Source organism: Mustelus asterias, chromosome 11 (genome assembly GCF_964213995.1).
Source record: "Mustelus asterias chromosome 11, sMusAst1.hap1.1, whole genome shotgun sequence".
Lineage (NCBI taxonomy): Eukaryota > Metazoa > Chordata > Chondrichthyes > Carcharhiniformes > Triakidae > Mustelus > Mustelus asterias.
Window position 1 is genome coordinate 88,679,931 of NC_135811.1, and position 15,876 is coordinate 88,695,806.

Consider the following 15,876-nt stretch of genomic DNA (forward strand, 5'->3'; position numbering starts at 1 on the left):
TCCTCAGGTTAAATCAGCACAAGTCCGCTCTTCCCCCTCAAAGGGGAGAGAAGCCTATGGTCATCTGGGATTATGACGACTTTACCTTTTACTTGAGAATGTCCAGCTGATCCCCCCCACTCTGATTGTACATCAGGCCTGAGACCCAACATCGAGTGGGTCTTCGACCAACTCCTCCTTGAGAAAACTAAAGTCTCGGTCTTATGGTTTTTGAGTCACGAATGAAAGTTTTAAAAATGTTTACGTTGATAACCAATCACTTTTTTCTTATTCCTACACTTTCTCCTCTTGCGCAAGTGAAATGAAAATATATCAATGTTTTACATAGAAGAAGATAGGAGCAGGAAGAGGCCATTCGGCCCTTCGAGCCTGTTCCGCTAATCATTACGATCATGGCTGATCATCCAACTCAATAGATTAATCCTGCTTTTTCCCCATAACCTTTGGTCCCATTCGCCCCAAGTGCTATATCCAGCCACCTCTTGAATACTAAAATATTTTCCCCAACATTGTTACACAAACAGGTTACCCTGCGGGAGAGGATTTGTCTGCTATTATTTCTGCAGGCAGTAATACAACAATTAATGCGGACAAAATCAGCTGTTAATTCTCTTGCAGGGGAACTTTGCTCACATTTGTTAGTCAAGTTAAATGAAAGTTCTTTCTTGCTGCAGAGTTGAAATTGCCGTACCAGGTTGAATTCCTTGTGAAAAACAGAGATGTGGAGGAGGTATTACCCTTCGAGGTTCAAAAACATTTCATGGACAGATTGCAGAGCATCTGGGAATCCAATCACCTGAGTATGGTCAATATCACTTCTGCATTAGACAGGGGAGGTCGAGTCCCACTGCCTATCGAAGGAAGGAAAGAAGGGTGAGGCAATTTCTATCCATTTCAAAAGCATTTTTGATTTTGATTTGATTTGATTTGACTTATTATTGTCACATGCATTAGTATACAGTGAAAAGTATTGTTTCCTTGCGCGCTATACAGACAAAGTATACCGTTCATAGAGAAGGAAAGGAGCGAGTGCAGAATGTAGTGTTACAGACACAGCTAAGGTGTAGAGAAGGATCAACTTAATGCAAGGTAAGTCCATTCAAAAGTCTGATGGCAGCAGGGAAGAAGCTGTCTTTGAATCGGTTAGTACGTGACCTCAGACTTTTGCATCTTTTATCTGATGGAAGAAGGTGGAAGAGAGAATGTCTAGGGTGTGTGGGGTCCTTAATTATGCTGGCTGCTTTTCTGAGGCAGCGGGAAGTGTAGACAGAGTCAATGGATGGGAGGTTGGCTTGCATGATGGATTGGGCTACATTCACGATCTTTTATAGTTTCTTGCGGTCTTGGGCAGAGCAGGAGCCATACCACGCTGTGATACAACCATTGTGAGTCTCAATGCAGCGCTTCTGCACATTTCTTTATGGGTGAAAATATAACTGACAGGTATAAACCATCCAGCTAACTATTGCCAATATCTGTCAGGTTTGACATCAACTATCACATTAAAAACATAAAGGGCAATTTCTCATTTCCAATGCTCTGCTAAGTAGGAGCTTGACTGAAAGTCATCAGATCTTGGAGTGCAGAATATTGGGCACCTCTTATACTGAACAAGCTGTTTGGGGAATGGAATGGGAGATTAGGAGAAGATATGGTCATTTCTTGATTTTCCTATATTCATTTATGGGATGCGGACATCGCTGGTTAGGCCAACATTTATTACCCATCCTTAATTGCCCTTTGAGAAGGTGGTGGTGAGTCGCCTTTTTGAACCACTGCAGTCTCTGTGGCGTAGGTACACCCGGAGTGCTGTTAGGAATAGAGTTCCAGGATTTTGACCCGAGGGACCTGATTTTACCATTTTGACTCTAAGTGCTGAATCTGGGCGCAATTCAGATCCGACTTGGAAATCTGTTCTCAGGCGCCCCCATACGCACTTAGCCTGAAAAAAAAATCGCGAGTCTGAATCGCGCTGTGGGCGGGGTTATCACATCCTAAATGATCGGACCTCTGAACTGCGCATGCGCAGTGAAAAAAAAATTGAAAAATGCACCTGTGTCACATCGCTCACGGGCCGTGAAAAGTGGAAAAAGCAGCTGCGATGGCCCCACGGACATCGCCCCACTCCCACAACATAACTGTCCCCCTTATCCACCCACCCCCCCCCCCCCCCCACTACCCAGACCGATCGCGATCCTTTGCCCCCCTTCCCCTCCACCGATCGCCCACAGAGTGGCAGTGGTCCCCCTTGCCCCTGCCCATTCCCCCATCCAAACCCCCCCCCGCCCACCAGAGATCCATCTGGCCTCCCTCCCCCCCTACCAGAGAATGATAGGGCCTCCCTCCTCTCCCCCCACCCCCCCCTCCCCACCGCGCCCCCCACCAGAGAGCGATCGGGCCTCCCTCCTCTCTCCCCCCACCAGAGAATGATAGGGCCTCCGTCTTCCTCCCCTCCCCCCCCCACCAGAGAATGACCGGGCCTCCCTTCCCCCCCCTCCAGAGATACATCTGACCCGCCTCCCTCCTCCTCCCTTCCCCTCACCAGACAATGATCTGACCTGCCTCCCTTCCCCCACCACCGATCCAAGTCAGAGAGCGGCCGGAAGCTCTTCAGAAGCTGGAGCGCCCGAAACAGACCTTTGCCGAGCATGTCTGTTTTGCGCCGAATCTGGATGGGTGAAGGCGATGGTAAAGGGGGAAATGCTGGTAAAGTTGGGTGGGCAACCCATTAATTCAATTTAAATGCATGCAAATGCATTTAAATCATCATTGCGCCTGTTTCGGGCGCAGTTCAGATCGTGGCCATTACTGGGCCTTGGTAAAGTGGGCATTTACGCGGACGCGGGCGCGGATCGGGCTTATCGCCTCACGCCCGACTTTACCAAGTCTTCACCCCCGAAATTGAGCGTGACGCAATGGGTAAAATCGGGCCTGAGGAGTCCGAGGGGAAGTATTCCTGCTCCTCCTGGCCCCCCCAAATAATTAAACATGTCCTGGGCCATTTTGTGAATGGCTGCCAGTCATCCCGTTTCGTATATCATTCACTTATTTGTATCTCAAACTTTCAAACAGGGCTCTGTATGCACCATAGGATCCTGATTTGTAGAATTGAATGAGGCTCTGGCCTGATTCAGGCTCAGGTTTGGGTTGTCCTTTGGTGAAGGACCTGGCAATATGGTAGCCATTACGTGAGGAACAGGAACAGACTGATACCTGCATCACCCCAGTTGAAAAAAAACATTTTCATCCAGCATGCCAACTTAAAATTGGTCTTACAAATGCTGCCATATGAGATATATTTTGCAGCCACTGTTCATGGAAAGGGTGAATGTCTACTAATTGGTAGGTAGATGCATAGCACAACAACCATTTTTATTATCCCTTCTCTAAAACTAACAGTCCTGATCATAAAAGACAAGACCCATGCCCAAAACTGAAATAGAATATTAAATTTAAGGCACATCTCTGGAATCATAGAATCATAGAATTCCTACAGTGCACAAAGAGGCCATTCAGCCCATCGAGCCTGCACCGACAACAATCCCAACCAGACCCTCTCCCCGTAACCCAATATATTTACCCTGCTAATCTCCCTGACACTAAGCAGCAATTGAACATGGCCAATCAACCTAACCCGCGCATCTTTGGACTGTGGGAGGAAACCGGAGCACCCGGAGGAAACCCACGCAGACACGGGGAGAACGTACAAACTCCACACAGACAGTGACCCGAGGCCAGAATTGAACCCGGGTCCTAGATGATAGAGTTTTATATATAGAATGATATTCTACATCTCTAGTTGGCATTATTTCTACCTGTATTTTAAGACTGGTAATTCTATCAATCTACTGTGCTTTGTTGGTCTCTTATCTCTTAATGTGTTCTGAGTCGAATCTAATTTCTCTCAGTAATATTAAGATAAAATTGCTTATTAATGGAAAATTCTGCCCCTGTGCAAGCCTACATTCTTTCAGCTTCTATCCACAAAATTCCTAACTTCGTTTTTCCTTTTCAAATATTTCATTGCTTTGCTTCCAATGAACTGTTTCATTAGTAATGCCTTTGCAATTAAAATGCCACAGGTTGTATGGGATGATGGCATGCACAGGATCTTGTGCCTAGCTGGCATGCTATATCAACATTTGTGGAATAATGAAGATCTACTGTGCATTCGTAGTTAGGTTTCATATTAATCAAACGCGGCTGTCGATAAATATGGAATCCACATAGAAACACGCTCTGTCAGAGAATGAAAAATTGCACGAAACTAAACTGGCAATTGAAGTGTTCATCTATTTATGTAGATGGTGATACAGGAAGAAAAACGATTGCAAGCATATCGCATTATTTCCCTTTATCAGCAGGAGCTCCGAGTACCTTCGTCGTGCACAGAGACTATTTTTAATTTGTAGCAAGTATGAAATGTTTGTAAGTACATAGAATGGAATCTGGCAGAGAATAAAATTTACCATAGCAACCACAGCCGGTGCGAAGCTACTGTGGAGAATTAACCTCCTGTCGCATGTATTATGTCTGGTTCGCCCAAACATAATGCATATTCATTCAGAATTGCTGTTGTGCGTTGCTAAAACTAACACATGCACAACTGCAGGCAGCCATTACTGAACAATGTGATTTATACTTCAGCCAAAGGGCAACACTAAGGGCCCTACTCTACACGCCCTCGCTACTTTAAAAATAACTCAAATGTAAAATAGTACATGCACATAATTCAATGTGCCTAAACTAATATCAACGTACCTGAAAACTTAACAGGTTGGGTTGCAAATCTGTTCTTCATTACAACTATAACGTATTTGACCAACATTTCCAGAGTAATTTACAGGTTTAAACAATGTATTTCACGGTGGCACAGTGGTTAGCACTGCTGCCTCACAGCGCCAAGGACCCAGGTTTGATTCTCAACCTCGGGTGACTGTCTGTGTGCAGTTTGCATGTTCTCCCCATGTCTGTGTGGGTTTCCTCCGGGTGCTCTGGTTTCCTTCCCACACTGTAACGATATGCAGGTTAGGTGGGTTGGCCATGCTAAATTGCCCCTTAGTGTCCCAGGATGTGTAATTTAGGGGGATTTGTGGGGTAAGTACATGAGATTTTGGGGATAGGGTCTGGGTAGGATGCTCTGTTGGAAAGTCAGTGCAGACTTGATGGGCCCACTGGCCTCCTTCTGCACTGTAGGGATTCTATAATTTCCTTAACACCAGTATATTTTTAATAAAAATAACAGCATTTGACAAGAAACGATGACAAGAACAATTTTCTTCTTCTTCCTTCCTACACACTTTCAATTTACCTCCTTGGCTTATTTCTCTTTTGCCGGAATTCTATCACCTCGGACAACGGAAATATCCGTTGACCTCGGGCGGGAATTTCCGGTCTCGCTCGAGCGAGGCAGTAAATTCCTGCCCTTTATGTTTGCACATCTTCTTCCATTTCCATTGCTTGACTTTGTTCTCTCAACAACTCCGACCATGACCTTCCGACCAGTGATGAACTCTCTCAGATTCATGCCTGATCTATCATGGCTTGTCCTCACTCTGTCTTGCATTTCTATAAGACCATAAGAAGTAGGAGCAGAAGTAGGCCACTTGGCCCATCGAGTCTGCTTTGCCATTCAATGCGATCATGACTGATCTGATAAGATAATCCTCAACTCAATTTTCCCACCTTGTCCCATAACTGTTGATTCTCTTACTGAATAAAATCTGTCTAACTCAGTCTTCAACATACTTAATGACCCAAACTCCACAGTGCTCTGTGATAAAGAATTCCAGCAATTCAATACTCTTTGAGAGAAAAAAATCCTTCTCATCTCTGTCTTAAAGGGGTGACCCCTTACTCTGAGATTATGTCCTCTGGTCCTAGGCTCTCCCACAAGGGGAAACTACCTCTCCACAACTACCCTGTCAAGCCCCCTGAAAATCCTATATGTCTCAATAAGGTAATCTTTCATTCTTCTAAACTTCAATGAGTACAGGCCCATCCTACTCAACCTCTCCTCATAAGAAAAGCCCTTCACACCCGGGATAATCTAGTGAATCTTCTCTGGACTGCCTCCAATGCCAGTATAGCTTTCCTTAGATAAGGAGACTGTGGTGAACCATCGTTGGTTCCCACCAGGTAGTACTGAGCCAGGGTCTGGCCAGTGCTATGAGTCTGTATATATGTTGCTGTTGGGGTTAGGGTTGGGTTGTTCTACATGTTACTGTTGGGGTTAGGGTTGGGCTGTTCTACCTGTATTATAGTTATTATGGTACATCCCAGTCGGGCTCCGCCTCCTGGGAGAGGTATAAAGGTCACTGCTCTGTCTGGGACCCTTCAGTCTGGGATCGTGTATTATATATGGTAGCTCTATTGTAGTAGTCAATAAAAGCCTTTATTTCCTCGAGCATCTCTAGCCTCGTGAGTTATATCGCGCATCAGAGACCAAAGCTGTTTTCTCTTAATTTGCTATTGATGTCAGGCTTATGCAAACAGAATATTGTGCTACTTGCAAGGTTGAGCAGCCTGTTGTAGGCTATGGGGTTATTCTGCAAGGGAACAGAAAATTGTCTAGCCTGTACCGAAGGGAAACATGGACATTGCTGCTTAGTAGCTCACCCAACAAACACTTCTACACAGATCTCTTCACAATCTTTACACATCTTTCTGCAGCACCATTCGATGTTGGGCGATTCAGTGGCATTGGAACACGTTTGATTCCATTCTTGCTCAAAAATATTTCAAACTCTTTGGATGTAAACAGCAGACCATTATCTGATACCAAAACCTCTGGTAGCCTTGAGATCGCAAATCAATTTCTCAAACCCTCAATAGTTTTAACACTTGTGATATTGGGCATAGACTCAACATTTATCAACTCGCTTACAACTATCGACTTTTCCCTTCCACTTCAAATAATTGGGACTGACTCACTTCCTTTCTTGGAAGACCATGGAATGAAAGGAACCTAGGTTGGGTCATTCCTCATTCTGAGACACGCTCCATAACTTTTCACCAACTCTTTACCATCCCTATTTTTGGTTACCAAAAATGACTTCTTGCTGTAACTTTCTCATAATGACTATTTTTGTGAACTCATAAGAACAAAGAACAAAAGAACAAAGAACAGTATAGCACAGGAACAGGCCCTTCGGCCCTCCAAGCCTGTGCCAATCATGATGCCTGCCTAAACTAAAACCGTATGCACTTACGGAGTTTGTATCCTTCCATTTCCATCCTATTCATGTATTCATCTAGTTGCCCCTTAAATCCTGCTATTGTACCTGCTCCCACCACCTCCCCAGGCAGCGAGTTCCAGACATTTACCACCCTCTGTGTAAAAAACTTGCCTCACACATCTCCTCTAAACTTTCCCCACACACTTTAAACCCATTGATGCACCATCAATCGAGCAAAGACTAGTTTGTATGCAAGAACAAATAGGCTTTTATTAGCAAAAGACTTGAAGCACACCCATGCCGATGAACTGGTCCAGACTGAGGCAGAGGGTTGGGGAGCAGTCGCCTTTATACCTGGACCGGGGGGGGGAGGAGTCTCGGGTAGGGCCGGCAGGGATGTGTCCAGGCATGTCACATATACAGGTAATAAGCTAACAGTGGTTTACCCCACCAATGTCCCCGAGTACTTGACTTTTCTACTCTAGGAAAGAGCATCTGACTATCCACTCTGTCCGTGCCACTCATAATCTTGTAAACCTCTATCAGGTCACCCCTCAACCTCCGTCATTCCTGTGAGAACAAACCAAGTTTATCCAACCTCTCCTCATAGCTAAAAGCCTCCAGACCAGGCAACATCCTGGGTAAACCTTTTCTGTACCCTCTCCAAAGCATCCACATCCTTCTGGCAGTGTGGTGACCAGAATTATACACAATATTCTAAATGAGACCTAATTAAGGTTCTATATAGCTGCAGCATGACCTGCGAATTTTTATATTCAATGCCCCGACCGATGAAGGCAAGCATCTTATATGCTGAATGCATGATACATGATGAAGTTCCTCTGACAATCTTTTTCGAATGGCAGAATAATGGCTTTTAAACCCCAAAGGACTCAGGTTTGATCTACATTCAGTTCATCGCTCTGTGTGACATACTCCTGCCATTTCTCATCATCACACTCCTTAGGACTGCCATTGAGCACTTTACCAAGCACCACTTTTCTTGAGAGTTCCTTCACTAATTTCTCTGGCAGATGTTTGTGTACGTAAAGCAATTCACAGCTAACTCAGTGGCTAAAAATGGATCAGTATTCAAGGGAAATGCTGAAAGGGAGTCTGTATTTGCATGATCTGCTGACTTAATCTCATATTGATCCGTAATTTTCTATCATCTGGTCGTCCTTGTTCAAAGACCACTTTGTGCTCTCTTAACATGTTCTCAATGTCAAACCTACTCTTACTGATTTCTACTGTCAATTACCCAGTCCACTTTAACCATATTTTCTTCAGCCAATTCCTTCCCATCAGGGATGCTTAGTTCCCTCCTACAACTACCAATAGCAAGTTATAGCATGTATCATTGTATCCCACCCTAACATTAGATTCACCTAACACTGTTATTTGAATAACACGTTTAAAGTTTTTTTTAAAGTTTATTTGTCACATGTAGGCTTACATTAACACAGCAATGCAGTTACTGTGAAAATCCCCTAGTCGCCACACTCCGGCTTCTGTTTAGGGTACACTGAGGGAGAATTTAGCATGGCCAATGCACCTAACCTGTCTGTGTGGAGTTTGCACATTCTCACCACGTCTGCGTAGGTATCCTGTGGGTGCTCCGGTTTCCTCCCACACTCCAAAGATGTGCGGGTTAGGTTGATTGGCCATGCTAAATTGGCCATTAGTGTCAGGGGCATTAGCAGTGTAAATACATAGGATTATGGGTATAGGGTCTGGGTGGGATTGTTGTCGGTGCAGACTTGATGGGCTGAATGGCCTCCTTCAGCACTGTAGGAATTCTATGATTCTAACCAGCACTTCTTTTGGACTGTGGGAGGAAACTGGAGAACCTGGAGGAAATCCACGCAGACACGGGGAGAACGTGTAGACTCCACACAGACAATGACCCAAGCTGGGAATCGACCCGCTCTGAGGCAGCAGTGCTAATCACTGTGCCACCGTGCCGCCCTACTAGTCAGTTCTCACCAGTTTTGCATGAGTAAGTGTGACTTAGGGATTTCTTGTACTCTCCTTCCAAGGTAACAGACACTGCTGCAATTGTGTCAATGATTAAAGGAAGTTGTGAATCTCTGACTTTCATTTTTATTGTGGGTGCAGGGATTATATATTCAGCCCTATTACCCTCATCTTCCATGTGTTGTTTCTCTTGCTCACTGGCTGAATATAACCCTTGATCTTCCTGCTCGGTAATTTCTGTTTCAAGGATTTCCAGGCTCTTGAACTAGTTTTAAGTCCACCATGATCTTGATTTAGTGCATGGATGCAACCTGGTGCTTCACAATGACCTGGAGTATTACTGTTTCCTCCATTCCTGTGTGTCATCTGGACATGCCCCACTTTCCTACAAGCACTTTGACTGGAAATAGGGGCAGTTAAATGGTTGGTGGCTACCATGATTTGATTTTGATTTAATTTGATTTGATTTGATTTATGACACTGTTAGCATCCAAATTTCTGACTCTGGGACTTTGAACTTGCCTACCATGGCCTGTACCGCATTGAAATCCAGAGGGCCTCCCCTGCCTGCTCAGAGAAAGAACTCCCTTGCAATCTGCAGCTATCCCTTTCTGCCATCCATGGCTAAACTTCATCTAAGGCTTCTTTCTATATCTGCTTATTGCGTTTGCTCAAAGGTTTGGCCTGGGTTTTGTTGTTCTTTAGTTCTCCTACGGACCAAATCTCTGTGCTTGATTTCTGAGTTCATGCCATAGCCACTGTAACAAGGGGGTTTCTTTAATCTGAGATTAAACTGGAATTCTTCCATTTTGAGACTAAATGCGGTGGTGGGCGGCTCCAACAGTGCCTGTCCCACAGATGGTAAGATCCCGTGCCAGAACCTGCACTTGGAAACTCATGAATCACGCACAGGGGAGTTCCCCTCCGACTCTCTTGGTGGGCCGGCAGCTGATTCAACTGCTCTCAGCTGAAAGGTTGAAAGGCCCCAGTGCCATATTTAAACACCAGTCCAGCACACTCATATCATTCTCTCCGGCCCACCTGCCTTCACCAGACTGCGCAGGATGTCAGCAACCCAGAGGGAAAAGACCAGCAGCCTCAAAAAGAAATATGTTTCTCGAGTCAACCACTCTCCCCCTGAGCCCATCATCTGCGAGGTGTCCATGCCCCACTTAGACCTCCATCCACCACATCTAGATTCTTTGTGCATCCCCTTCCAGTAAACAATGTGGCATCCCTTTGACCCCCTTGTTTGTGGGCTTTTCATGCAGCCTTGTCAGGGTCCAAATTCCCCTCCCCTCGGTCTTCCCTCTGCCATCCAAAGCGTTAACTGTAATCTGAGATATATCGTTGCAGCTATAAACATCCATCTTTTGCAGCAGAAGTCAATGGGCCGAATTCTCCCAAATTGCCCGCAATGGGTTTGGTGGTGGACGATGGAGAATCCAGCGAGAGCCAAAATGTTGGAAACACGCTACACAAAATTACGTTGCAATTCTCCCAATGGCGGGTTAATGGCGGGTCAGTCCTCCGGCTGGCAGGTGATGCGAAGGCCATTTGCATTAATTTACATTTTGTGAATGCTTATTAAACAGCTTCCTGCCAGTGTCCCATCAGGCCTTCCAATCTTGCGTCACGCCAACCAGAAACCACGTCCGCGTCAAACCCGATTGCTAAAGAGGGGTGTGCACAAAGTGGTCCTCATTTAGCACGAGAGCTGCACTGATTCTGATGCATTGAAGTCACCCTGTTGGGGCAGACCGGATCCTGCCCTCCATCTCCATGCCCAGCCGGTCTTTATGGACAGCACAATGCCCATGCACCCTCCTGTGTCACCATCTTGGTCCATTACAACCCCTGGGGCTGGGGAATGTAGGGATCTTCTTGCCCCTGGTGCCACACATCAGTGTCGATCTGGACAGCAGTGTGCTGCGGGACTCATGCAGCCACCACAACAAAGACCCGAAATTCAACAGGGCTGAAATGCGGAGGGAGCGGGGGTGGTGGCCTGATGAAGGCAAGTGGGGCAATATGGAAGGAGGGCTGTGCTGGGGTGGGGGTAGGGTGAGGGTTCATGATGACAGGCAGAAAGGCAAAGAGGTGGATTGACTGCTGCTGCAAAAGATGGATCTTTATAGATGCAACGATATATCTCAGATTATAGTCATGCTTTTGATGTTCGACAGGTTGGTTCAATCATGTCACCACCTGCTATTACATAAACACTCTGCGTGAAATAAATGCTTGTTAAGTCTTTTGGGGCGGCACGGTAGCACAGTGGTTAGCACTACTGCTTCACAGCTCCAGGGTCCCGGGTTCGATTCCCGGCTCGGGTCACTGTCTGTGTGGAGTTTGCACATTCTCCTCGTGTCTGCGTGGGTTTCCTCCAGGTGCTCCGGTTTCCTCCCACAGTCCAAAGATGTGCAGGTTAGGGTTGATTGGCCATGCTAAAATTGCCCCTTAGTGTCCTGGGATGCGTAGGTTAAAGGGATTAGTGGGTAAATATCTGGGGGTAGGGCCTGGGTGGGATTGTGGTCAGTGCAGACTCGATGGGCTGAATGGCCTCCTTCTGCACTGTAGGGTTTCTATGTTTCTATGTTTCTTGTGTATGAAATTTGAATTATTTTCGTAGCTTAACCAAACCTTTTAGGGGGTTAAATTCCTCACCCGAAATTCAGCAGAAGTGCTACAGAAACCGGAGGGAGCTGATATGAATGGATTCCTGTGGCAGTTCCACCAAAGTTCCACCAGCCAAGCAAGCTATCCCCTGATGAAATTCTCCCAATGTCTAAAATAAAGTCTCATTTTGTATGGACTGCTCAATGTTGAGTCCCAATGGCTCTGAACTGCTTCCAATGTATTTATATCCTTCCTTAAATAAGGAGACCAATACTGTACACAGTACTCCAAATACGGTTTCACCAATGCCCTGTATAACTAAAGCATAACCTCCCTACTTTTGTATTCAATTTCCCTTGCAATAACTGAAAAGAGGACTAATAAAAAAGAAGCATATTATCTGAATGGTGAGAACTCTGAGATGCAGAGGGATCTGGGTGTTCAAGTGCATGGATCTCAGAAGGTTAGTATGTAAGTACAGCAAGTAATGAGCAAAGATAATAGAATGCTATCAGTTATTGCAAGGAAAATTGAATACAAAAGTAGGGAGGTTATGCTTCAGTTATATTCGTGAGACCATATTTGGAGTACTGTGTACAGTACTGGCCTCCTTATTAAAGGAAGGGTATAAATACACTGGAGGCAGTTCAGAGAGGGTTTACTCGACTAATACCAGGAATGGGCAGGTTGTCTTATGAGGAAAGGTTGGACAGGCTAGGCTTTTATCCACTGGAGTTTAGAAGAATAAGAGGTGACTTGATTGAAGCATGTAAGATCCTGAGGGGTCTTGATAGGGTGGATATGGAAAGGATTTTTCCACTTGTGGGAGAATGGGAACTAGGGGGTCATTGTTTAATAATAAGAGGTTATCCATTTAAGACAGAGATGAGGAGAATTATTTTCTCCCAGAGGGCAGTAAGCCTTTGGAGCTGTCTTCCTCAAAAGGTGGTGGAAGCAGAATCTTTGGATATATTTAAGGCAGAGGTGGATAGATTCTTTATAAATGAAGGGTGAAAGGTTTGGGAGTAGGCAGGAATGTGGGGTTGAGTTACAATCAAATCAGCCATGATCTTATTAAATGGTGGGAGCAGGCTTGAGAGGCTGAGTGGCCTATTTGTGCTCCTAATCCATATGGTGTGGTAACTATCACTGGAATTTGCCTGTAGTTTTAAAACCTATGGGATGTTGTTTGGGGAGGTTTAACTCACAAGATAGGGAGATAGAGGGATATGGAACTGGGTAAATTTAAAGATAATGATGTCTAACCATTAAAGTACTAAAATGGATTTTTTATTTAATAAACATTTATTTTGTTTAAAATTATCACAAAAACACCTGGGAAATCTTTTACTGGTCTTCACAGCTTTCATCACTTAATATCAAATTGCAAAATGCGATTGAGAGCAACTGTTCCAAACATCTCTTCTGGGATTTGTAATACCCGAATATGCTTCTTTTTTATTAGTCCTGTCGAAAAGGAAAATTCACATTTTCCCACATTGTACTCCTTTTGCCAAATCTTTGCCCACTCACTTAACCTGTCTACATCTTTTGTAGCCTCCTTACATCCTCTTCACAACTTACCTTCCTACCGATCTTTGTGTCATCAACAAATATAGCAAACATATACCTTTGGTCCCTTCATCCAAGTCATTGATATTAATTGCAAACAGTTGAGGTCCCAGTACTGATCCTTGTGGCACACCATTAGTTACATCTTGTCAACCAGTAAATGACCCATTTATGCCTACTCTCCATTTCCTGCTGCTAGCCAATCTTCTATCCCTGCCAATATGTTACCCCCATATCATCAACTTCTATTTTTCACAGCAACATTTGATGTGGCACCTCAGTAAATGTCTTCTGGAAATTGAAGTACATTACATCCGCTGGTTCTCCTCAGCACATGTTCAATCCACAGCACATGTTATTTCTTCAACAAACTCCAATAAATTGGTTAAACCTGATTTCCGTCTCACAAAACCATGTCCAAATTGTTGGAAATCAAAATAAATTATTTTTAAATGTATACACGTATGGACATCCAAAAAAATATAGGACAGGAAAGGACCATAGGGGCGGCACAGTGGTTACCACCGCAGCCTTACAGCGCCAGGGACCTGGGTTTGATTCCCGGCTTGGGTCATGGTCAGTGCGGACTTTGCACGTTCTCCCTGTGTCTGTGTGGATTTCCTCCGGGTGCTCCGGTTTCCTCCCACAGTCTGAAAGGCGTGGCTAGTTAGGTGCATTGACCCGAATAGGTGCCGGAATGTGGGAATTTCACAGTAACTTAATTGCAGTGTTAATGTAAGCCTTACTTGTGACTAATAAATTAACTTTAACTTTAACTTTTGACCAGTTGCTCCATCATGCCTCTCTACTGACTTCTAAACCCCATTATCCCATCCATGTTCCAATGCACCTGAATACCCAATTCCCTTTTGAAATAGTCTTGCAACACTGATGTGGAGATGCCAGCGTTGGACTGGGGTGGGACAGCAGGAAGTCTCACAACACCAGGTTAAAGTCCAACAGGTTTATTTGGAATCACAAGCTTTCAGAGCACTGCTCTTCTCTGCTTTTGCAACACTGTTCATGGATCTTCAATGATTTGTGAGCTAGACCATCCAGCTCCTTCTCTATCTCAGTGATTTTACTAAGTATGTACATTTTTGGTGTCGCTCCTAACCAAATGCATAACACCATTATGAGTCGTGATTAGAATACTGCCCAGTTCTGCCCTTCATATTATGAGGCCCATAAAGGATTTACAAGGATTGTGCCATAACTGAGAGTTTAAACTATTGGGAAAGACTGAACAAGGTAGGGCACTTTCCTCTAGAAAAGAGAAGACGTGGGGTGACCTAATAGAGATTTTGTTTTCTCTAGAATTTGATCGGGTAGACATAGAGAAAATGGGCAGGATTTTTCCAACCACGCTCGCCCCAATGCTGGAAAATCCCGCCCGAGGTCAACGGACCTTTGCATTCAGCCCAATGTTTCTGTTTGTTGTGGATTAGGAGTTCAAATCTATATAGAATAGTTACTAATAATTGCAGCAAGGAATTCAAATGCAACGTCTTTCCCCAGAGAGTAATTAGAATGTGGAATCTGCTGCCACATAGTTAGTGAGGGAAATAATATAGATGCATTTAAAGGAAAATGACATAACTACATAAGAGATAAAGGGAGTGGAAGGCCGTGCTTACTGTGTTAGAAGTAGGATGAGCAGAGACTTGTGTACGGCATAAACATTAGTTGGGCTGAAAGGTCTGTCTCTGTGATGTAATTTCTATGTAATGCACAACTAGTTTAAAGGAAATATGCCAATTCTGTCATATCCAGATCTGCTTGCAGTCTATTTTTTATCTAAGGCCTTTACAGCTGCACAAAAGAGGTGAGATGAACTCCAGAGGTGAGGTGAAGGTGACTGCCCTTTTGATAACAAGGCTGCATTTGACTGAGTGTGGCTTCAAGGAGCCCGAGCAAAACTGGAGTCAATGGGAACCAAGGAGAAAACCCTCTACTGGTTGGATTCATACCTAACAACAAGGAAGATGGTTGTGGTTGTGGTTATTCGAGGTCATTCATCTCAGTTCCAGGACATCTCTGCTGGAGTTCCTCAGGGTTAGTGTCCGAGGCCCAACCATCTTCAGCTGCTTCATCAATGACCTTCTTCCATCTTGAGGTCAGAAGTGGGGATGTTCGCAGATGGTTGCACAATGTTCGGCATCATTCACGACTCCTCAGATACTGAAGTAGTCTAAATGCAACAACACCTGGACAATATCCATGCTTAGGCTGACAAGTGGCAAGTAATATTTATGCCACACAAGTTTTTTTTTATTCAGCCAGGGGATATAGGTGTTGACGGCTGAACCAGCATTTATTGCCCACCTCTATTTGCCCCTGAACTGAGTGCCTTGCTCAGCCATTTCAGAGGGCATTTCAGAATGAACCACATTGCTGTGGGTCTGGAGTCGCATGTAGGTAGCAGATTTCCTTCTCTAAAGGACGTTAGTGAACCAGAAAGGTTTTTACAACAATTGACAATGGCTTCAAAGTCATCATTACATTTTTAATTCCAGATTTTTATTGAATT

The 15,876-nt window shown here is 44.6% G+C and overlaps 1 protein-coding gene across 3 annotated transcripts in view; it reads left to right on the top strand.

Moving 5' to 3' along the window:
* The window catches only part of sgca (sarcoglycan, alpha), a 69,252-nt gene that overhangs the window by 21,573 nt on the left and 31,803 nt on the right, over positions 1-15,876 (top strand). For all 3 annotated transcript variants that reach the window (XM_078223905.1, XM_078223906.1, XM_078223907.1), the window contains exon 5: positions 675-873. In XM_078223905.1, coding sequence (XP_078080031.1) covers positions 675-873 — 199 coding nt within the window. The remainder of the gene's footprint in view (positions 1-674; positions 874-15,876) is intronic.